Source organism: Artemia franciscana, chromosome 11 (assembly GCF_032884065.1).
Source record: "Artemia franciscana chromosome 11, ASM3288406v1, whole genome shotgun sequence".
Classification (NCBI taxonomy): Eukaryota; Metazoa; Arthropoda; class Branchiopoda; order Anostraca; family Artemiidae; genus Artemia; species Artemia franciscana.
This window is the reverse complement of record NC_088873.1, coordinates 47042615-47067658: the sequence shown is the minus strand read 5'-3', so window position 1 is coordinate 47067658 and position 25044 is coordinate 47042615. Positions and strand designations below refer to the sequence as shown.

The following is a 25044-nucleotide window of genomic DNA, read 5'->3' as shown; positions in this document are numbered from 1 at the left end:
TTGTACAGATCTACATACAGCACTCTCTACAGATCTACATGTACATTCTACGTATTTTGCAAAAACTACTCAGTGATTATTAAACCTGATCTGCAGCCGTCCTAACCTGATCTGCACTTTGTACAGATCTACATGTACATTCTATCATTAAGATCTATCATTAAGATCTTCATTAAGATCCGATCACCCATTCGTAAGATAAAGGATACCTCAATTTTCACGTTTTTCAAGATTTTCGATTTCCCCCTCCAACTCCCCCCGTGTCTCCAGATCTGGTCGGTATTTAGAATTAGAGCTTTGAAGCACTAGATCCTTCTAAATATAAAATTTCATTAAGATCCGATCACCCATTCGTAAGTGACAAATATCTCATTTTTCTAATTTTTCCGAATTAAGCCCCCTCCCAACTCCCCCAAAGAGAGACAATCCCATCTGGTTATGTCGATCACATATCGGGGACTTGTGTTTATTCTTCCCAGCAAGTATCATCACGATTTCTCCACTCTAAGCGTTTTCCAAGATTTCCGCTTTCCTCCTCCAGCTCCCCCCAATGTCACCGAATCTAGTCAGAATTTAAAATAAGAACTCTTAGAAACTAGGTCCTTCTTTATATCAAATTTCATAAGAATCCGATCACCCCTTCGTAATTTAAAAATACCTCCTTTTATCTATTTTTTTCTGAACAACCGAATTAGGTTCCTCCTCCCAACTCCCCCAAAGAGAGTTGATCCGAACCGGTTTTGTCAATCACGTATCAAGGACTTGTGCTTATTTTTCCATATAGGACTTGTGCTTATTCTTCCCACCAAGTTTGATCCCGATCTCTCCACTCTAAGTGTTTATCAAGATTTCCGGTTCCCCCCCACCCCAACTCCCCGAATGACACTGGATCCGGTCATGATTCAAAATAGGAGATTTGAGTTACGAGGTCCTTCCAAACATCAAATTTCATTAAGATCCAATCACTCCCTCGTAAGTTAAAAATACCCCATTTTTTCTAATTTTTCAGAATTAACACTTCCCCCCCCCGAACTCCCCCAAAGAGAGCGGATCCGTTCCGGTTATGTCAATCATGTATCTAGGACTTGTGCTTATTTTTCCCACCAAGTTTCATCCCGATCCCTCCACTTTAAGCGTTTTCCAAGATTTCAGGATTCCCAATCCAAACTCCCCCCAATGTCACCAGATCTGGTCGGATTTAAAATTAGAGCTTTGAGACACGATATCTTTCTAAATATCAAATTTCATTAAGATCCGATCACCCATTCGTAAGTTAAAAATACCTGATGTTTTCTAATTTTTCCGAATTAACCGTCCCCCCACTCCGCCCCAGACAGTCGAATCGGGGAAACAACTATTTCTAATTTAATCTGGTCTGGTCCCTGATACGCCCGCTAAATTTGATCGTTCTAGCTTATCTGGAAGTGCCCGAAATAGCAAAACTGGGACAGACAGACCGACAAAAAAACAGAAACTGCGCTCGCTATATGTCACTTGGTAGATACCAAGTGCCATAAAAATTATTGCTTTGCAGTTTATGTAACTCATTTTTACACTGAATCTTCATGTTTCCTTATGTTTAAAGAATTCAGGAAAACATAGCGCTTTACTGAAAACACAAAACCAGCTAAACAAAACAGGATTCGGAACAGACAAATTCTTAAATAGCCTACAGAAAAAAAAACTAATTTATAATGCTTTCAATGGTGTTCTACCGGTCATGAAACCCAAAAATTTTACAATAAAGTTTTATTTTTTTTAACAAACTCAGGCAATCCTAATTTTGAGTAAAATCCTAGTTTTTAAGTTTTACAGTTGCTAATTTTTAAAGGGGGAAAATCTAGTTTTTTTGCATGCAAGCACTGAAGTGCCTTCTTTTTTCTTCTTCTTATTTTTTCCGCCACTAGAAGTGTGCTAGAAAGTCAATACTTATCTTAAAAAAATTGAAATTACCCAAGGTTCAAACATGGGCAACGACCTGGGCACAACCAAGAGTCTTGACCACTAGATTATTACCCTTTGTTTAACAGCATTCTTTTTTTTTCTTTTTCTGTTTCCGATCACTCGTTGAATACGCACTAGAATTTATAATAATAAAGTAGCCTAGAACTCAAAGTTCTTTCACTAATCGATACGTCTTTTGTATGCTCTTTTCAAATATGAATCTACATAAAAGAACATCGATAAAATCAAGAGCTTTTAATTGAGCCTTTAAACATCTCGCTACGATATTACGAGTTGCCTACAAGCTTCAGTGGCGTCAATTAGGTGGGGGGGTTATGTATTAAAGGCATAATTAAGGATTAAAGGAGGCATATTAAAGGATTTATTGGCTTCCTCCACAGATTTTACAGAATATTTTGTGGAGGGTGTTCATTGAAAATCAATATTTCTTGGTATTTTCATTAAAAAATCTGAAAAACAATGAACAGGTCCCCCCAGATATTAAAATTTATTTTTCTCCGTAAACTCCAATTTTTTTTTAGTTGATACCACTAGGCCTGCCTGGATCAAGCCTAGCCATTTCAATTAGTCTAGTTTTGCTGGTCAGCAGACAACCTACAAAACTCATTAAGGGGACTGGGAGAGTGGCTACACAAATGTTGCGGTCCTTAGGTTTGAGTTTCTCGACCATGCAGATCATGATAGTACCCACTCATTCTTCCAGCCTTTCAGCTCTAGAAGAGGCATTCCAGGGGCCATGTTTAGGTGTCAATTTTCTCTATGATGACATTAACATTTCAAATCAAAGACAAAGGTACAGCATTGCCTGTAGAAAAACCCAAATGGCTACAATGTTGTTTTTTTTTTCCAGAGGCCTTACATGTGGAACAGGTGTTCGTATAACCTGCGGAGGGGGCCCATTCGATTGGAAATCGGAAGCTCATGTGCCCTATTTAAGAGTCAAAAGTGATCAAAGTCAAAAGTGAGCTCATGCGCGCCTTTTTTTTCGTAAATGAATCCAATCAAACAGTCCGATCCGATCCAGATCGGAGGGCAAATAGCCCCCCTCACACCCTTTTCACCAAACCAACCTGGTAAAAATTTTTAGAGAGCCGTTAAAAAAAAAATCTAGCACTAGATAAGAAAAGCTTCTGGGTCGACACTCATCCTCAGAGCCCAGTTTAAGTTGTGCCCCAGTGGCATATATGTTTTTTTGTAATTTTTGGTCGTACAAACTTCAGAAACTGCTCATTCGATTGAAAATTAAGAGTTTTAGTTACTTCTTTATTATTCAAAATGGATCAGAGGACACCTACCTACCCCCCCCCCCCCCATAAACGCACCCTTGTTTCTCAAAATGCTTCTGATCAAAATTTTGAGATTGGTAGTGTGTTGGAAATAGTCCAACGATCAGATAACAAAATTTGGGGATCAAATACCCCCCCCCCCTAAATCCCAGGGGAAAGATTGTAATTTATGCCATGTGGGTATAAAAGATTTTTATGGAAGAAGTGATCGCATAAGCCTCAGAGGGGACTCAATGATTAGAAATTGAAAGATCTAATTTCCTTTTTAAGAGTCAAAAGTGATCCGTTGGCAACTCTGATCTCTGATCAAATTTTTATGAAGCCACTACATTCAAAATAAACCAAGGATCATATATCAGAAACTCGAAGGATAGCGCAGCCTTCCAGATCCTGGTGGCAAGTGTTGTAATATATGCCCCCGTGGCATATAAGGTTTTTATGGGAGGGATGGTCATATAAAATCCCGAGGAGCTAATTCAATTATAAATTGGAATTTATAGAGCCCTTTTTAAGAGTAAAGAGTGAAAGTAGGGTAACAAGCCCCCTCCCTCCTAGGCCCTTTTCCCCAAATGCGTCCGATCAAAATTTGGAGATCGCCATTTTGTTTAAAATAGTTTCAAGATCAAATGATAAAACTAGGTAGCCAACACGATCCCCCCAGAGCCCAGGGGAACTGTCGTAAGCTATGCGCCGGGGGAATATTAGGTGTTATGTAAGGGGTGGTTGTATAAAAATCTTTGATTGGAAATTTAACTTTCTAAATTACCTTTTTAAGAGTAATCAAAAGGATCGGCGGGTATATACTTCCTCCCCTCACCCCCTTTTTCCCAAATACATCTGACCAAAATTTTGAGACAGCCATTTTGTCTGAAATAGTCCAACAATCAAATGAAAAAGCCTTCGGGGTCCCCATATCCCCCCCCCCCCCAGAAAAAAAAACAAAGGGAAGAATTGTAACTTATGTCCGGGGGGCATGGAAGAGGCGGTTGTATAAACTTCGAAGGGTACACAAATGATTAGACATTGAAAGTTTGAATTCCCTTTTTAAGAGTCAGAAGTGATCTGAGGCCCATGGTAACTAGCCTCGTACCTAAATCCCTAGAGCCCTGGGGCGGGCATTTTAGGCTATGCCCTTGGGTCATATATAGCTCTTATGGAAGGGGCGCTCATATAAAAATCAGAGAGGGCTCATTTGGCTGGAGATTGAAAATTATAGTTCATTTTTCAAGGATTAGAAGCGATCAAAGGTCAACTAGCCCCCTCACGCCCTTTTTTCCCCAAACCCGTCCGATAAATATTTTGAGATAGACATTGGTTTTGAAAATAATTCGATTATCATATAAAAAACTTCGGGATCAACACAGTCCCCGGCAAGTGTCTTAAGTTATGCCCCAGGGGCATATTAGATTTTTACATAAGGGTCATTGGTATAGAATGCAGAGGTAGCTCATTTGATTAGAATTGAATGTCCCAGTTACATTTTTAAGAGTCGAAAGTGATCTGAGGGCATCTACTAAGCATCGGCAAAGTTTCTGTTTTTGTTTTGCCTAAGCCGTTTCTGTTTCTATTAAAAAAAAAAAAAAAAAAAAAAAAAAAAAAAAAAAAAAAAAAAAAAAAATAAATAGAACAAAAAACAGACATCTATTTTTGTCGGACTTGTTCCTGTTTATGTTCTGTTCCTGTTCCTGTTCTTTCTTCTTCTTTTTTAACCTAGTGCTTCCCCTAGTGCAGGGGAAAGATTGTAATTTATGCCATGTGGGTATAAAAGATTTTTATGGAAGAAGTGATCGCATAAGCCTCAGAGGGGACTCAATGATTAGAAATTGAAAGATCTAATTTCCTTTTTAAGAGTCAAAAGTGATCCGTTGGCAACTCTGATCTCTGATCAAATTTTTATGAAGCCACTACATTCAAAATAAACCAAGGATCATATATCAGAAACTCGAAGGATAGCGCAGCCTTCCAGATCCTGGTGGCAAGTGTTGTAATATATGCCCCCGTGGCATATAAGGTTTTTATGGGAGGGATGGTCATATAAAATCCCGAGGAGCTAACTCAATTATAAATTGGAATTTATAGAGCCCTTTTTAAGAGTAAAGAGTGAAAGTAGGGTAACAAGCCCCCTCCCTCCTAGGCCCTTTTCCCCAAATGCGTCCGATCAAAATTTGGAGATCGCCATTTTGTTTAAAATAGTTTCAAGATCAAATGATAAAACTAGGTAGCCAACACGATCCCCCCAGAGCCCAGGGGAACTGTCGTAAGCTATGCGCCGGGGGAATATTAGGTGTTATGTAAGGGGTGGTTGTATAAAAATCTTTGATTGGAAATTTAACTTTCTAAATTACCTTTTTAAGAGTAATCAAAAGGATCGGCGGGTATATACTTCCTCCCCTCACCCCCTTTTTCCCAAATACATCTGACCAAAATTTTGAGACAGCCATTTTGTCTGAAATAGTCCAACAATCAAATGAAAAAGCCTTCGGGGTCCCCATATCCCCCCCCCCAGAAAAAAAAACAAAGGGAAGAATTGTAACTTATGTCCGGGGGGCATGGAAGAGGCGGTTGTATAAACTTCGAAGGGTACACAAATGATTAGACATTGAAAGTTTGAATTCCCTTTTTAAGAGTCAGAAGTGATCTGAGGCCCATGGTAACTAGCCTCGTACCTAAATCCCTAGAGCCCTGGGGCGGGCATTTTAGGCTATGCCCTTGGGTCATATATAGCTCTTATGGAAGGGGCGCTCATATAAAAATCAGAGAGGGCTCATTTGGCTGGAGATTGAAAATTATAGTTCATTTTTCAAGGATTAGAAGCGATCAAAGGTCAACTAGCCCCCTCACGCCCTTTTTTCCCCAAACCCGTCCGATAAATATTTTGAGATAGACATTGGTTTTGAAAATAATTCGATTATCATATAAAAAACTTCGGGATCAACACAGTCCCCGGCAAGTGTCTTAAGTTATGCCCCAGGGGCATATTAGATTTTTACATAAGGGTCATTGGTATAGAATGCAGAGGTAGCTCATTTGATTAGAATTGAATGTCCCAGTTACATTTTTAAGAGTCGAAAGTGATCTGAGGGCATCTACTAAGCATCGGCAAAGTTTCTGTTTTTGTTTTGCCTAAGCCGTTTCTGTTTCTATTAAAAAAAAAAAAAAAAAAAAAAAAAAAAAAAAAAAAAAAAAAAAAAAAAAAAAAAAATAAATAGAACAAAAAACAGACATCTATTTTTGTCGGACTTGTTCCTGTTTATGTTCTGTTCCTGTTCCTGTTCTTTCTTCTTTTTTTTAACCTAGTGCTTGCGTTTACAATATTGTTAAAGCTTGCTACCTTAGGGTGATTGAAAGGTCTTCATACCTAAGTCAGATACTTCACCTTTGTGTAACTAGTGCTCTCAAGTTTTGCCTAACCCGTTTCTGTTTCTCTTAAAAAAAAAAAAAAAAACAGAACAGAACAGAACAGAAAACAGACATCTATTTTTGTTGGACTTGTTCCTATTTCTGTTCTGTTCCTGTTCCTGTTCTTTTTTCTTCTTTTTTATCCAAGTGCTTGCGTGTACAATATTGTTAAAGCTTGCTACCTTAGGGTGATTTAAAGGTCTTTAAACTTAAGTCAGCTACTTCATCTTTGTGCAACCAGTCCTCTCAATTTTTGCCTAACCCGTTTCGGTTTCTCATTAAAAAAAAAAAAAAAAAAAAAAAAAAAAAAAAAAAAAAAGGAACAGAACAGAAAACAGACATCTATTTTTGTTGGACTTGTTCCTGTTTCTGTTCTTTCTTCTTCTTTTTGTTTTTTTTTACCCAAGTGCCTGCGTTTACACTATTGTTAAAGCTTGCTGCCTTAGGGTGATTGAAAGGTCTTCATAATTAAGTCACCTCCTTTACCTTTGTGTACCCACTGCTCTCAAGTTCTGGGGAGAATTTGATGTAGAGCAAGTAGTTAGCCTATAATAACCAAAAATAAAAAATATATTTTTAGAAAATCATTCTATGCAAAAAATTATTTGATGCTGATTCAGCTATATTAATTATTACTTCCATTAAACCTCAATGTTAATCTTAGCACAAAAAATCCCTTATTTAAAAAAAAAACCGAAAATGGCATCTGACAGAAACAAAAAAGTAAACAATTAAAATCGCTATGGTCGAAAACCCCTGACCGGAGGTATACAGCCCCCACCCCAAAAACCAAAGAACTTTGTATTTTAGCATACATTGTGCAAGCAATCCCATGTGCAAGAACAACTGATGGAACACTCGAAACAAGGAAATTTCTAAGTGACAAGTTCAAAGCTTGAACTTCAGTTTGTTTTCCATTTTATACAAAGCTGTTGTGCTTTTGTATTTGTATTTTATACTCTGTTATTCAACATCTTAAGGTGGCAAGAATAAAATTGTGCTTTACCCAGCCTCTAATAGGTTGTAGAATCGCCAGCTCAGTCGGAGTCGTATTGTTTGCATGTAGTTGATTAAAAATAGGATTGATTACAGCGTGTAACTCGCTCAGTATACATGACAGGGTGCAGCATCTTAAAAAGGAGGAAGATAAACAAAAAAAACACATGTTTTTCTTATAAAAACAGCTGTTTTCTGTTTTTCCAAAAAAAAATGTAGAAACAGGTCACATGTTTTTGAAGAACCTGTTTCTGTTTCTATTCTATTTTTTTCACTTTTTTTCGTTTCTGTTTTTCTGAAAAACAGAAACAGTGCGGGTAATATACATCTACTCTGCCCCCCCCCCCCGCACTGACCCTCTTTTCCTTAAATGCATTCGATCAATTTGATATACGTGTTTTCTTGAAATCGTCTAACGATCAAATAACTAAAACTTCAGGATCAAAATACCTTCCCCCGAACTCGGGGGAACTAAGGATTGTAACTTGTGCCCCTGGGGCTTATGGAAGAGGTGGTCACATAAACTTTGGAGGGGCCTCAAATGATTAGAAATTCAAAGTTTTAGCTCCCTTTTTAGGAGTCAAAAGTGATCCGATGGAAACTAGCAATCCCCCATCCACCATCCCTTTTTCTCCAAATGCGTCCGATAAAATTTTTATATAGCCATTTTGCTCAAAATAGACCATAAAATCATACAAAAAAACTCCAGGAATAACACAGCTCCCCCTCCCAGGAACCCAGGGGCAAGTGTTGCATATAAAGTTCTTATGGAAGTGGTGGTAGTATAAACTTTGGAGGGCGCTCATTTGATTGCAAATCTGAATTTCTAGTGTCGTTTTTAAGTCAAAAGTGATGGGAGGACAACTAAACCTCTCCCCCCTCCCGCAAGGACCTTTTTTTCCCTAAATGCATCTGATCAGAATTTTGAGAAGGCCATTTTGTTCAAAACAGTTTAAAGATAAAATAAGAAAACTCCGGGGTTGACACAACCCCTCAGAGCCCGGGGGGCTTAAGACAGTGTTGTAAGTTTTGCAACGGGAGCTCATAAGGTTTTTATATAAGGAGTGGTCGTATAAACTTCAGAGGTGGATTATTTGATTAGAAATTGGAAGTTCCAGTTGCCGTATTAAAAGTCAAAAGTGAGCGGAGAGTATCTACCTCCCCCGCCCCTTCACACACACCCTCTGTTCCCCAAACGTGTTTCATCAAAATTTTGAAATAGCCATTTGATTTGAAATAGTCCAAAGATCAGAAGAAAACCCGTTCGGGTTAACATGCCCCCCATAGCCCGAGGGAAGGATTCTAACTTGTACCCGGGGGGTTTTAAGGTTTTTTATAAAAAAGGTAAGCTTTGGAGGTGACTCAATTTGAGTGTCAAAAGTTATCTGATTGCCACTATCCCCCCCCCCCCCACAAACCATCTTTTCCCCAAATGCATCCGATCAAATTTTTAGATTTTTATTGTGTCCGAATTCGACCAAAGATTATTTGCCAGAGGCAAGCATTGTAAATTAGGCCCCGAGGAACACAAATTTTCTTGTGGAAGAAATTATCGTATAAAATTCATCACGGTCCATTCTGTCGGAAATTGAAAGTTCTAGTTCCCTTTATAAGAGCTAAAAGGGACCGCAGGGCAAATAGCCTTCTGCCCTCTTTACCCCAAGTTCATCCGATCAAGTTTTTGATATAGCCATTTTGTTATAACAAGTCAAAAGATCAGATAACAAAATTCCAGGGTCAACAAAAACACCTAGAATCCGGGGGCAAGTATTATATGTTATGTCCTGGGGGCATATAAGTTCTTGTGCGAGGATTTTGAAAATAGTTCTAAGATCAGATATGTCAGAACCCACCCAACCCCCCCCACAAAAAAATAATAATCCTCTCACCATCTATGGCTCGACACCCCCTCCTTCCCCCCAAAAATTATCAATGATTGGTTAATCATGGGAGCAGACCCTTGGCCCTCCCTCCATGGCCTGAGACCCCCTTCCGAAAAAACAAATAAAATTATTAACGACATTTTATCCCAAAGATAATGGGAGCTGACCCCAAGCCCCCCCTCCATGGCCCTCCGTTCTACCAATAAAAACAATTAACGATATTTTATTTCCAAATAACTGGGAAATCTGTTTATAAGCTCTTTCCGAAATTGTTCAAGAATGCAAAAAAAATACGAGTTTTGCTACTAATCGTTTCCTTAACGGTAAAAGCATAAGGCCTAGTGTGCATTTGGTGCTTTACTTAATAGAATTATATTACAAATATTTTCTTTTATATTTATTACAAAATCAAAAATAAAATCAAACTTGCAGTGAGACCAGACCAGACCAAGATTCACCAACAGGCCCGCTAGGTCCTACGGCTTTCACTATTCTCGAAGTTTCACGGATACCCCGAAAATCTTGGAAAAACGGAACGACAAAAACGATTGGGCCTAGAAGTGTCAAAGCTTCGAATCCAGCCCTGAGTGAAACAAACTCTTGAATTAGTAAGCTTTCAGCAATTAATATCATTACATATCAAATATACAGTTTATGTATGTATGTATGTATGTATGTATGTATGTATGTATTTATAACCCATCATGAAGTGATGGAGTAAATTGAAAAAAAAAGGAAAAAAGAAGAAGAAAGAAACAGCATATCGTAATTACATTCTAAAATACAAACAAAAATAATTCCACGTCAAAAAACAACATTTTGCCATTCATGGCCGGTTTGCTTATTGCACATGTGCACATTTAGTTCAGCTAACTTAGCACACAGGTCAGACAAGCTATATTTTTTCATCAAATAGGAGTTGCGGGTCCACGGGGGAAATCGTAACAGAAGCTTAACAAATTTGAAGAAAATGCGCTTCATCCTAAGATGGTCAGATTCACTAAATATAGGGTAAAACGGTACTAAATACAGAATATGTGGCAGGACGACACTATTGTGGGTTTCTCCTTCCTTCTTTGAAGTGTGGAAACCAGTGCGACTGGAATATATCTCTTTTTCAAAGGAGAAGTAAAGCTGAACGAGAAGTCTGACCATAAGATTTTCAGTTTTCCCCTTTTTGTTATTCAAAACTCTCGAACATTTGTTTGATACTTATGGAGTTGTCACTCAATAGTGTCATAACCACAATAACACCGTATCCCATCCTACTTTAGTGTTGGATTTATTGTTTAGGTGTTCTTACCTCTTATTAAACAAAAAAAACAAGTTTTTTTAAATGAAAGTAAGGAGCGACATTAGAACTTAAAACGAACAGAAATTACTCCGTATATGAAAGGGGCTTTTCCTCCTCATCGCCCCGCTTTTTACGCTAAAGTTTGACTTTTTCTCTTAACTCTACATTTTAAAACAGCAAAAAACTTTAGCGTAAAGAGCGGGGCGTTGAGGAGGAAAAGCCCCTTTCATATACGGAGTAATTTCTGTTCGTTTTAAGTTTTAATGTCGCTCCTTACTTTCATTTAAAAAAAAAACTTTTTTTGTTTAATTTCTGGACGTTTTTGAATTAGTGCATTTTTTTATCTTGGCTCTCCGCGCATAAATAATTAAAACGAAATTTGCATATTAATTTTTTTGGGCTAAATGGCCTTTTCATAGTTTTAATCGGGAGATTTTGAGAAAAAAAGAGCGAGAGTGGGGGCCTAGTTGCCCTCCAATTTTTTGATTACTTAAAAAGGCAACTATAACTTTTAATTTTTTACGAACATTTTCATAAATAAAAAATATACGTAACTTACGAATTAACTTACGTAGCGAACTTCTATATTCGTATGTTTTTATTGCGTATATTAGGGGGCTCACCCCTCGTCGATACCTCGCTCTTTATACTAAAGCTTAAATTTTGTCCCAATTCCTCAAGAATGACCCCTGAATCACAAAGGCCGTAGAATAAATAGTTGAAATTACTAAAAATACTTTAGCGTAAAGAGCGAGGTATTACGAGGAGGTAAACCCCTCATATGCATGATAATTTCTGTTCGTTTTAAGTTTTAATGCTGCTCCTCACTTTCAGTAGAAAAAACTTTTCATATTTTAAATAATGCTAGAAAATCCTGCGCCCCCTCCATTGAAAGTCTCTTCCCCCATGAGAAATTCCTCCAAGGAAAGATCCTCCCACGTAACACCCCCCTTCCTTAACTCTCCCCCCAAACCAAAAAATCCCCCCTGAAAACGTCTGTACACTTCCCAATAACCATTACTATATGTAAACACAGGCCAAAGTTTGTAACTTGCAGCCCCTCCCACGGGGACTGCGGGGGAGTAAGTCGTCCCCAAAGACATAGTTATTAGGTTTTTCGACTACGCTGAATAAAATGGCTATCTCAGAATTTTGATCCGGTGACTTTGGGGAAAAAAGGAGCGTGGGAGGGGGCCTAGGTGCCCTCCAATTTTTTGGGTCACTTAAAAAGGGCACTAGAACTTTTAATTTCCATTAGAATGCGCCCTGTGGCAAAAAATCTGGCAAAAAATACGAAATTCCACATTTTTGTAGATAGGGGCTTGAAACTTCTGCAATAAAGTTCTCTGATACACTGAATCTGATGGTGTGATTTTCGTTAAGATCATATGTTTTTTAGGGGATATTTCCCCCTATTTTCTAAAATGAGCCAAATTTTCTCAGGCTCGTAACTTTTTACGGGTAAGACTAATCTTGATGAAACTTATACATTTAAAATCAGCATTAAAATTCAATTCTTTTGATATAACTATTGGCATCAAAATTCCTTTTTTTAGAGTTTTGGTTACTATTGAGCCGGGTCGCTCCTTACTACAGTTGGTTACCGCGAACTGTTTGAAAGCGTCAGTTTTCCTTCTTTTACTGTTGCACCTCTGCATTTTTATACAGGTTAAACATAAATCATCATTTTCGTGGTCTGTGGGTGAAAAAGTGCTGCTGAGATATTTCTCTCATTTGCTTCACCGTCGCACAGATTTCCGAGATTGTTTCAACATTCTAGTATGCTTAAGAATTAAAGCCTTAAAGTGAAGTTACATAGTACTATTGAAACTTACTTTGTAGAATGAATTTTGTCAACAACTAAAACGAGGTCATCTTGCTGTCGATCCAGCTTAACTTCATGCCAGCCAAGGTCATTTAGCTTTAGTCCTCTCGGGGTCGATAATTCAGTTTCACCTGATCCTAGGTTTATTCTCACCTGAATAAGAGACACAAGTATTAATAAAATAAACAATATCAGGACATCATTAAGGGATCAGAATTAATCTTTGATATTTGTAATAGGCTTCAATAGGATGGCTGAAAAATGTGGTTCAATCCCACTGTCTGGGGACATAATTAAAAAAGGATTAAGACGGTTCGTTTCCGTTTTATGGATGAAGGATAATAAACTACCAAGACCTGCAGATCTTGGTTATCCATCAGGAACCACATGAGAAACATGTAGTGCTTCTATGAGATTTGGTAAATAATTCTGAGACCACACTGGCTAATTATGACAAAACGAGGAAACAGGAGAAAACAATAAATAACAGGGTAAATTACAGGCAGTGCTTTTTTCTTCTTAATTTTATTTAGGTTTGTCTTTTATCCTGTGCTGTGGACCTATTTCTATATTTATTTTTCAATTTTTTATGCACCGAGGCTAGTTAAGTAGAGGTCTTTGCCGAAATATTTGCTTTTGTTCTATTTTTTCAACTGGCTGCAAATTACTCCTTTTTTTTCGTTCTCCCTATTTTTCTCGTTTTGAAGATAGGAACCCATGGGATGCTGAGATCAAAAGATCGACGAGGACATTGTGGAAGAGGAGGAGTGTTTAACTGGGTTTGCCTCTGGTTTCGTGCCGCATTGAGTTGTCAATAGGAGTAGTAGGCTAGCAAATATTATATAAAAAGAATGAACTTGCAATGCTGTTCCGAACTTTTTCACAGAGTATTACAAGGAAACCAAATTAATAGGGGATTTTTCTCCCTTAAAAAAAATGTGAAATTTGCATATTCTCCTTTATACTAATTTCTTTAAAGGGGTACTCATTAAAAACTTCCTCGGCCTCCAAAAATAAACAAATAAGCTATGCAAAAATTAAAGTGTCTGAATAAGTAAGTAAAAATCAAGGAGTAAGTGACTTAAATTGCCCTTGTAAAGAAAAAAAAAAGAGAACACCGTTTTACCTTTATTTTGTTAACAAGTCAAATTAAACTATAAAAAGAATCAAACATCTGCAATGTATTTTGTACGTAGCATTCAAGAAGAGAAACACTAAAAGAGGTGCAACCATTCCTAAGGAAAGGTAATTCCCCAAGGGAAGACCATTTTACATTTATTTTGTTAACAAGCCAAATTAAACTATAAAAAGAAGCAAACATCTGCAATGCATATTGTGTGTAGCATTCAACAAGACAAGTACTACAAGAGGTGAAACCGTTCCCAGGGAAAGGTAACTTTCTATGGATTAATGAAAGAATTTTGCTGATACCTTCCTCCCCCAATCAATGAAATCAAATTTGATAGTAACGAACAAGTAGGATTCTGTTTTTCCTTGGTTATCCTTACTAACCAATCCTTCTTAAATCCCACCTCAATCCCAGTCAGTGTTCTTTAACAAACCTTCTGATCCAATTTCAATGTTTCTTTTAGAGCATTAAATAAAAAAACTAGTTTTTTAAACTGAAAGAAAGGAGCGACATTAAAACTTAAAATGAAAAGAAATTACTACTTATATGAAATGGGTTGTCCCCTCCGCAATCCCTCGCTCTTTACGATAAAGTTTGACTCTTTGCCACAACTCTGCTTTTTAAAACAATTAAAAGCTTTAGCGTAAAGAGCGAGGGATTGCGGAGGGGACAACCCATTTCATATACGTAGTAATTTCTGTTCGTTTTAAGTTTTAATGTCGCTCCTTACTTTCAGTTTAAAAAACTAGTTTGTTTTTTTTTATTTAATTTCTGAACGTTTTTGAATTAATGCATTTTTGATTTTGGTTCTCCGCACATAAATTATTAAAATGAAATTTTCATATTAATTCTTTTTTGGCTAAATGGCTTTCTCTTAGTTTTGATCAGACGATTTTGAGAAAAAAGGGGTGGAGAAGGAGGCCTAGTTGCCCTCCAATTTTTCGGTTACTTAAAAAGGCAACTAGAACTTTTAATTTTTAACGAACATTTTTATTAGTAAAAAATGTACGTAACTTAACAATTAACTTACGTAACAAACTTTTATATTCTTATATTTTTTATTATGTATATTAGGGGGTTTGTACCCTCGTTAATACCTCGCTCTTTACACTAAATCTTAAGTTTTGTCCCAATTCTTGAAGAATGACCCCTCAATCAGAAAGGCCGTAGAATAAATAGTTGAAATTACTAAAAATACTTTAGCATAAAGAGCAAGGTATTTATCTCCTCCTAAATACCTCGCTCTTTATGCTAAAGTATTTTTAGAACCCCTCATATGCGTAATAATCTCTGTTCGTTTTAAGTTTTAATGCTACGCCTTACTTTCAGTTGAAAAAACTTTTTCATGTTTATTTTTCCATTGTTTTTTTACATTAATGATAGAAAATCCCGCGCCCTTTTCATTGAATTTCTCTTCCCCCAAGACATATTCCTCCAAGGTAAGATCCTTCCACATAACTCCTTCTCCTCAACCCCACCCCCAAACCAAAAAAATCCCCCTGAAAACGTCTGTACACTTCCCAATAACCACTACTGTATGTAAACACTGGACAAAGTTTGTAACTTGCAGCCCCTCCCCCAGGGACTGTGGGGGAGTAAATCATCCCCAAAGACATAGTTATTCCGGGTTTCGACTATGCGGAACAAAATGGCTATCTCAAAATTTTGATCCGTTGACCTTGGGAAAAAATGAGCGTGGGAGGGGGCCTAGGTGCCCTCCAATTTTTTGGGCACTTAAAAAGGGCACTAGAACTTTTCATTTCCGTTAGAATGAGCCCTCTTGCGAGATTCTAGGACCACTTGGTCGATACGATGACCTCCGGAAAAAAAAATAAAATAAACACGCACCCGTGATCTGTCTTCTGGCAAAAAATGCGAAATTCCACATTTTTGTAGATAGGAGCTTAAAATTTTTGCTATAGGGTTCTCTGATAAGCTGAATGCGACGGTGTGATTTTCGTCAAGATTCTATGACTTTTAGGGGGTGTTTCCCCCTATTTTCCAAAATAAGGCAAATTTTCTCAGGATCGTAACTTTTGATGACAAAGATTAAATTTGATGAAACTTATATATTTAGAATCAGCATGAAAATTCGATTCTTTTGATGTATCTTTTAGCATCAAAATTCTGTTTTTAGATTTTCGTTTACTATTGAGCTGGGTCGCTCCTTACTACAGTTCGTTACCACGAGCTGTTTGATAAACAATGTTGAACAAAAAAATAAACTTAAAAATTTAATCTTGAGCGATCATATTGACTAGTAACCTTTACTGTATTGACGGATATAGTTCTTAAATTACTATTTGCTTTCCTAGTTAGTTTTGTCCCTCAAAACTGCCTCTGCAACTTCTACTATTCCCTTATTTAGCCTCAAATGAAAAGTTAGTATAGCTTCCAAGCTGTATCCAAGGTCATATCCAGGAGGGAGGAGTTTCAGAGTTTTACCCCCCCTTCCAAATTTGTGTTTGATTCATAAAAACGTAGTAAAAATATTTATGAACAATTTTTCGATACATTTTTTTGTGAACCCTCCTCTCCCGAAATCCTTTATATCTGCGTAAGTAAACCACATGCCAAATATGCAGAATTAAGAAAAAAAATTTCTCGAATCACAATATTTTTGGGGGTCACCTCGTAGTCACCTTTCTTCGAACTTGCCAGTCAACGGGACGAGTAAACTGCTACAGCTTTTCAGAAGAATGATATAAATATATACAAAATTTCAGGTAGTGGTACTTATGAGAAGAACTTTAAACACAAATAATCTGTTTAGCCTAAGCTAAATCACCTTAGATTTTTTGCCCTCCCCCCAAATTTGAAAAGCACTTTTTTTAAATATTGTCAATGAAAAATACCCTTTTAGGGTCATTTTAATTGATAAAAAGCTGCATCTCTTGATTAAAACAAACTAATCCTCCAACATTATTGAGAATTGGCGCCACTGGTCGAGATTAATAATAGCTCTGTTTTATGACAACAAATGTATATCACACAAAGGGGGCATTCCAATTAAAAAACAAATAGGTAGATCACAAAAAGACTTAAACCCAGGGTCCATGGTAAAATTAAGACTCTGCAAGTTACCAGAAATAGATTATACAAAACAAACTAGCTTTTGGAAGAAAGCGTGTGGACATTAACTAATAGGCTAATGTGCCTAATGTGCACAAATGCGCACTAATGCACTAATAAAAAAAGCACTAATGTGCTTTACAGATGACGACTTCGCACCTGTACTGTCTATTGTTTCGCGATAGAGAAAGTAAATTAATAGAAAGTCATGTTGGTTCGGATTTATGAGACCATGTATTTATATGAAGTGGTTTTCACATTACGTGAATATTTTTTTTTCTAAATGTTTAATATTCTTTTCGTTTAGCAAAGAAGCATCTAAGAGGATACTACATATGACCCCCCACCTCCTCTTCCTCCCTGTCCGACTCTTAAAAAGGTAAAAATAAAGGGCATATAAACAAATTTTGAATGTCTTTTGTAATATGTGTTTTTGAAAAAAAAAAACATACCCTCCCCAATCAAGTATCCTGGATATGGCCTTGACTTTAAGCATAATCTTTCTTACTTAAGCAAGTTCTTTCGCACTAAGAAAACTAAAAAAATCCACAAAACCAGGATAAGCTTTGTCAAAAATCATCAAATCATCATAAGGAGACTATCTAACAATGAAAATCATACAGTTCGTGGTAAACAGTTGGCGGCCCGGCTCAATAGTAACCGAAACTCTAAAAACGGAATTTTGATATCAATAGATCTATCAAAAATCGCACCATCAGATTCAGCGTATCAGAAAATCCTATTGTAGAGGTTTCAAGCTCCTTTCTGTACAAATTGGGATTTTTTTTTTGCCAGAAGTTTATTAGTTTTTTTGTTTTCGTTTTTTTTCCAGGAGTGATCTTATCAACCCATTAGTCCTAGAATTTTGCGAGAGGGCTAATTCAAACGAAAATTAAAAGTTCTTGTTCCCTTTTTAAGTTGCCAGAAAAATTGATCGACAACTAGGCCCCCTCCCACACTTATGTTTTTCCCAAAGTAAACTGATGAAAATTTTGGAATTCACATTTTGTTCAGAATAATCAAAATATTTAATAACTATGTCTTTGGGGACAACTTAATCCCTAGCAGTCCCCGGGGGAAGGGCTGCAAGTTATGAACTTTGCCCATTGCTTACATATAGTATTTGTTATTGGTAAATATACAAACGTCTTCAGGAGGGATTTCTTCTTGTGTTTGTGGGGGGGAGTGAGTGCGAGTTGAGATGTTTCCACGGAGGAATTTTTCATGGGGGAATATAATTTCTACGAAGGGTGCACTGGATGTACCAGCATTATTTAAAAAACGATCAGAAATGAAATTAAAAAAAAAACAAGCTTTTTCAACTGAAAGTAAGGAGAAACATAAGAAATTATTATGTATATGAAGGGGTTCGTCCTCTCGTCAATACCTCGCTGTTTGCGCTAAAGTGCGCAAACATAATTAGTGATTCACGGGTCATTCTGAAAGAATTGGAACAAAATACGAACTTTAGCGGAAAGAGGGAGGTATTGACGAGAGGGTGAATCCCTCATATTACGTATATGAGGAAGTTCATCCCCTCATCAATACCTCGCTCTTTACGCTAGATTTTGAATAATGTATGCTAAATTATTCGAAGAATAATGACCGATATAAGTAATAATTTGTTTTGTTATTTTCCGGCCAATCTTAGCGTTTAATTTTACCCTAAGCAACTTCATAGCAATGATTTTTATGTGATAATCAAACAGTTCGTGGTAACGAACTGTAGCAAGGAGCGACCCGGCTCAATAGTAACTAAAACTCTAAAAAATGGAATTTTGATACCAATACCTACATCAAAAGAATCGTATTTTATTGCTGATTTTAAATATATAAGTTTCATCAAGTTTAGTCTTACCCATCAAAAGTTACGAGCCTGAGAAAATTTGCGCTATTTTAGAAAATAGGGGGAAACGCCCCCTAGAAGTCATAGAATCTTGACGAAAATCACACCATCAGATTCAGCGTATCAGAGAACCCTACTGTAGAAGTTTCAAGCTCCTATCTACAAAAATGTGGAATTTTGTATTTTTTGCCAGAAGGCAGATCACGGATGCGTGTTTATTTGTTTTTTTGTTTTTTTTCCCAGGGGTGATCATATCGACCCATTTGTCCTAGAATGTTGCAAAAGGGCTCATTCTAACGGAAATGAAAAGTTCTAGTGCCCCTTTTAAGTGACCAAAAAAATTGGAGGGCACCTAGGCCCCCTCCCATGCTAATTATTTTACCAAAGTCAACGGATCAAAATTCTAAGATAGCCATTTTATTCAGCGTAGTCGAAAAACCTTATAACTATGTCTTTGGGGACGACTTACTCCCCCACAGTCCCCGTGGGAGGGGCAACAAGTTACAAACTTTGACCAGTGCTTACATATAGTAATGGTTATTGGGAAGTGTACAGGCATTTTCAGGAGGATTTTTTTGGTTGGGAGAGGGGTTTAGAAGAGGGGGATATGTTGGGGGAACTTTCCATCGATAATTTGTCATGGGGGAAGAAAATCTCCATGAAGGGAGCGCAGGATTTACTAGCATTATTTAAAAAAAAAATGAAAAAATAAATATGAAAAAGCTTTTTCAGCTGGAAGTAGGACCAGCATTAAAACTTAAAACAAACAGAAATTATTACCCATTTGAGGGGCTCACCTCCTCCTAATACCTCGCTCTTTACGCTAAAGTATTTTTAGTGATTTCAACTATTTATTCTACGGCTTTTGTGATTCTGGGGTCATTCTTAATGAATTGGGACAAAATTTAAGCTTTAGTGTAAAGAGCGAGGATCTGACAAGGGGGCGAACCCCCTCATATATGTAATAAAAATATGAGAATACAAAAGTTCTTTACGTAAGCTAATTTATAAGTTATGTAAATCTTTTACTAATAAAAATATTCGTAAAAAATTAAAAATTCTAGTTGCCTTTTTAATTAGCCAAAAAATTGGAGGGCAACTAGGCTTCCTCCCCCGCTCTTTTTTTCTCAAAATCATTCGATCAAAATTATGAGAAAGCCATTTAGCCAAAAAAAAAAAAAAATGCAAATTTTGTTTTAATTATTCCTCTGCGGAGAGCCAAAATCAAAACATGCATTGATTCAAAAACGTTCAGACATTAAATAAAAAAAAACAAGTTTTTTTAACTGAATTGTTTTAGTCTGAATTGTTTTTTTAACTGAATTGTTTGAGTTTTTAATTGTTTTAAAAAGTAGAATTGTGGCAAAGAGTCAAACTTTAGCGTAAAGACCGAGGGATTGCGGAGGGGACAACCCATTTCATATACGGAGTAATTTCTGTTCGTTTTAAGTTTTAATGTCACTCCTTACTTTCAGTTAAAGTTTTCAGTTAGTTTTTTTTATTTAATTTCTGAACATTTTTGAATTAATGCATGTTTGGTTTTGGCTCTCCGCACATCAATTATTAAAATTTAATTTGCATATTAATTCTTTTTTTGGCTAAATGGGTTTCGCTTAGTTTTGATCAGACGATTTTGAGAAATAAGGGGTGGGGAAGGAGGCTTAGTTGCCCTCCAATTTTTGGTTACTTAAAAAGGCAACTAGAACTTTTAATTTTTAACGAACGTTTTTATTTGTAAAAATATATGTAACTTAAATTAACTTACGTAACAAACTTTTATATTCTTATATTTTTATTATGAATATGAGGGGGTTTGTCCCCTCGTTAATACCTCGCTCTTTACGCTAAATGTTAAGTTTTGTCCCAATTCTTTATGAATGGTCCCTGAATCAGAAAGGCCGTAGAATAAATAGTTGAAATTACTAGAAATACTTTAGCTTAAAGAGCGAGGTATTTATTTCCTCCTAAATACCTCGCTCTTTATGCTAAGGTATTTTTAGGACCCCTCATATGCGTAATAATCTCTGTTCGTCTTAGGTTTTAATGCTACTCCTTACTTTCAATTGAAAAAACTTTGTTGTGTTTATTTTTTCATTGTCTTTTCATAGTAATGCTAGAAAATCCCGCGCCCTGTTCATTGAATTTCTCTTCCCCCGTGACATATTCCTCCAAGGAAATATTCTCACACATATCCCCTTCCTCTCAACCCAACCCCCAAACCAAAAAAAAACCTGAAAATGTCTGTACACTTCCCAATAACCATTGCTGCATGTAAACACTGGTCAAAGTTTGTAACTTGCAGCCCCTCCCCCAGGGACTGTGGGGGAGTAATTCATCCCCAAAGACATAGTTATTATGGTTTTCAACTATGCGGAACAAAATGGCTATCTTTAAATTTTTATCCGTTGACTTTGGGAAAAGGTTGAGCGTGGGAGGAGGCCTAGGTGCCCTCCAATATTTTGGTCACTTAAAAAGGGCACTAGAAATTTTAATTTCCGTTAGAATGAGCCCTCTTGCAACATTCTAGGACCACTTGGTCGATACGATGACCCCTGGGGAAAAAAACAAACAAACAAATAAACACGCACCCGTGATCTGTCTTCTGGCAAAAAATACGAAATTCCACATTTTTGTAGATAGGAGCTTGAAATTTTTGCTATAGGGTTTTCTGATACACTGAATGCGATGGTGTGATTTTCGTTAAGATTCTATGACTTTTAGGGGGTGTTTCCCCCTATTTTCTAAAATAAGGCAAATTTTCTCAGGCTCGTAACTTTTGATGACAAAGACTAAATTTGATCAAATTTATATATTTAAAATCAGCATGAAAATTTGATTCTTTTGATGTATCTTTTAGCATCAAAATTCCGTTTTTTAGAGTATCGTTTACTATTGAGCCGGGTCGCTACTTACTACAGTTCGTTACCACGAACTGTTTAACTATGGAAAGGCAGTGTGGTCTTCGTCATTATTTACTACTACTACGGCATAGTATAAAAGCACCTTCAATAGCTAAAGCGTTCTATCCGTGCAATGTGACGTTCTTTAACGTGGTAACTGAAATTTCGGAGGCGAAAGGTTAAAATAATCTCTTTATCTTTCCTCTAATATCTGTATTCTTTAACCGAGTATGTATATTTTGAAATAAGTATATTGATTAATGCGTGGATGAATCTGATAAGCCCTGGATAGTACATATTCAACTTTTGTTCTTTATCACACTTTTCATTGTGTATTTTTAAATCCTCTTCGGATATTTGATTTGGATTTTATTACCATGTTTTTTTTCGGTTCCCCAATCTCTGTTATTTAATTGATTTTTTTTTTTAACAACCTCTTAAAATTATTTTAAATATTTCTTCATACCAACACAAATGTGTTTTTGCCATATGGAAAGATTTGATTTCGTTGTTTATATTTCTGAAACTGCTTCCTAATGTTAATGGAAGGGATATTACTCTATATAACACAATTTAGGACGCTAAAAAAATTCTACACAAATTCAGAAATAAAAGAGAAAGAACAAAATAAATATGAGAAAAACCATGCCCAAAGTAAATGCACTTAAACGAGAATTAGAATTTATTCTCAAAATCCATTTTCTCGTTTCATTTAACTATACTGAATTGCCTCATGTTTCTTAAAGTTTATAAGAAGTGATGTGTAATCATCCTTGGATCCGGGGGGCAAACTAGGGCCTTAATAGAGGGAAGAGTTACCCCCTGCACCACAGCAAATTAAAACTCTGTCTTCTTGGCCACACTAAACAAAATTGCTGTGTCAATAACAAATATGTTACCGATTTCAGGAAAATGCACTAGTGGATTCGATTCACGAATATATTGGGGGTAAGGATTTCGGAAGGGGTAATAAAATAACCAACTAGCACTAATCAAATAGAAAAAAGCTATGCAATAGAAATAAGGAGGTATTTTGAATAAATAAGAAAGAAAGAATAAAAAAAATATGAGAAAAACCATGTCTGCAGTAAATGAACTTAAACGAGAATTAATTTTTTTTTCTCAAAATCCAGTTTCTTGCTTCATTTAACTATATTGAATTGCCTCAGTTTTCTTATAATTTATAAAAAGTGATGCGTAATTACCCATCAAATACACGAGGAAAAGAAAAAGTGGTGAGAGGCAGGTGCCTCAAATAGTGTATTTTAATGATCAAATATTCTAACTCTCATTGAACCTTCATATAAATATAGAATGAGTCTTAGGGAAAGAGGGGAAGATATCTAATCCCTCTTGATTCCCGGGAATATTTTTGGTCAACAACTATATTATTGGTATAGGTAACATACGTATACAATGTATTTCTACATCAGAGAACACCGTCGTGGAGGTCAAGTTGGTTTCAGCCACATAGAAGGCTAAGTCACGCAGAGCCTCCATCTGCATTAACAATAATACCCGTCTCTGTCCACCTGAGTTTCTTATGCAAAATTATTGTTAAGAACAAATTGAACAATTACTGTACATCAAAAATTTTAACTAGATAATCACATCTTCTTCAAAATTTTATTTACAATCCAATATTTGAATTCCCTTTCGAAAAATTGAAAAAGCGGGAAGCTACTACCCAATATACAATTATTGGTAAATACACTTTAACAGCAAAAAATCGTGGGTTTATTGGGCTGGTAGCCAAAATCATATATTCCTTAAGCCTGGGCATGTTTTGAAATGCAATCAGAAATTAAATAAAAAAAAAAATTAGGACACTAAAAATTTGCTCGTTAGGACATGAGGCAATTCAATATAGTTAAATGAAGCGAGAAAATGGATTTTGAAAATAAATTCCGTTTCCCGTTTAAGTGCATTTACTTTGAACATGGTTTTTCTTATATTTATTTTGTTCTTTCTCTTTTATTTCTGAATTCTCTTTCGGAAAATTGAACAAGCGGGAACCTACTACCCAATATACAATAATTGGTAAATACACTTTAACAGCAATAAATCGTGTGTTTATTGGGCTGGTAGCCAAAATCACATGTTCCTTAAGCCTGGGCATGCTTTGAAAAACAATCAGAAATTAAATTAAAAAAAATCCACTGAATGTTAGGAAAAAATGGCTGTATCAAAATTCTGATTGGATGTGTTTTGGAAAAAATGATTGGAGAGTGAGGGAGAGGGTGGCTTATTGTTGACCAATCCCTTTTGACTCTTAAAAAGTCTCTATAACTTATAATTTGCTATCAAATGAGCCTTCTCTAAAGTTGGTACGACCACCTCTTCCAGATGAAGTGCTTCACGAAAAAATTATTAAACAGTAATACCTTAAACTTCATGGCTCTTTTATGGCAACGCTACAACGTTGCCTCTCACTTAAACAGATGAGCAGAACTTTCAATTTATCTTCTAAGTCGAGATTTCCTGGGGAGAATTCTGAGCAAGGGGGGGGGGGATTTTCGGGGGTGGGGAATTCCCGAGGAAAACACTGGATCCCATTGCGATGAATGAACAAGGGAAGTCTATAAAGAAGAATAATTAATATGAAAAGTCATCAATAATAAAAATGACACATGCTCATATGGATGAATAGAAGAAATCTGAACGACTAAAATTAAATTGGATGATCAAGTCAAACTTAAAACAAAGGGAAACTCTTAGAAATGCATGTTGGGCTACCACTCCCCTAATGATCTGAATGCCATTCTAACATCTAAGAGAACTGAAGACTTACAACTTTAGAACCTCTACCCCGACTACTCCCTCCAAGTAAAAATTAGAGGTTTACGGGGTTTTCTTAAGAATCTCTGAAAATCAGAATTGCTCCCCCCGAGAAGCCATTTTCATGAAATTGCAGATCCACTATTTTGATAACTTGAGTATGCATTTAGTTTTTTACATACCTCCCTAATTAACCATGAATAGGTTGTAAGTTCACTAGATGTCTATAGTGAAAATTTGTTGCTTGATCAGATAGGAAAGATTTATTTGCCCCTTTTCCTACGCCCACCGAGTCAAAATTTGAGATCTACTTGGTCCCCTAACATTTCCCGAAGGCTTCGGCTTGATATCCCAAGCTGCTCTCGAAACACTGCACATACGCTGTTTTAACAAGTAGACAGAACATTATGTCTTTGTTTGCGTGGCTAATTAACCAAAAAAAGGTTTTCAAGTCCCTTAGGAGTATATATTGCAAAAAGTTTAGATGAATGAAAGACATAGTATTTTTAGTTTCCTCCACTCGAGTAAAAATTTAAGGTCCATGCGACCCTAAAACACACCCTAAAGGTTTCAACTTGATCCCACAAGCCGTCTCGTAGATATTGTAAATACGGTATTTTGATAATCTGGCTGCAGGATTGAACAGGTTTGTCAAACAAAGTTCTCGTCCT

The 25044-nt window shown here is 36.4% G+C and overlaps 1 protein-coding gene across 1 annotated transcript in view; it reads right to left on the bottom strand.

Annotated features, from left to right (window-relative positions):
- LOC136033310 (chondroitin sulfate proteoglycan 4-like) overlaps positions 1-25044 on the bottom strand; it is a gene marked incomplete in the record, with an annotated part of 437436 nt that overhangs the window by 322727 nt on the left and 89665 nt on the right. Inside the window, 1 exon segment of the mRNA XM_065714084.1 lies at positions 12659-12801. Coding sequence (XP_065570156.1) covers positions 12659-12801 — 143 coding nt within the window.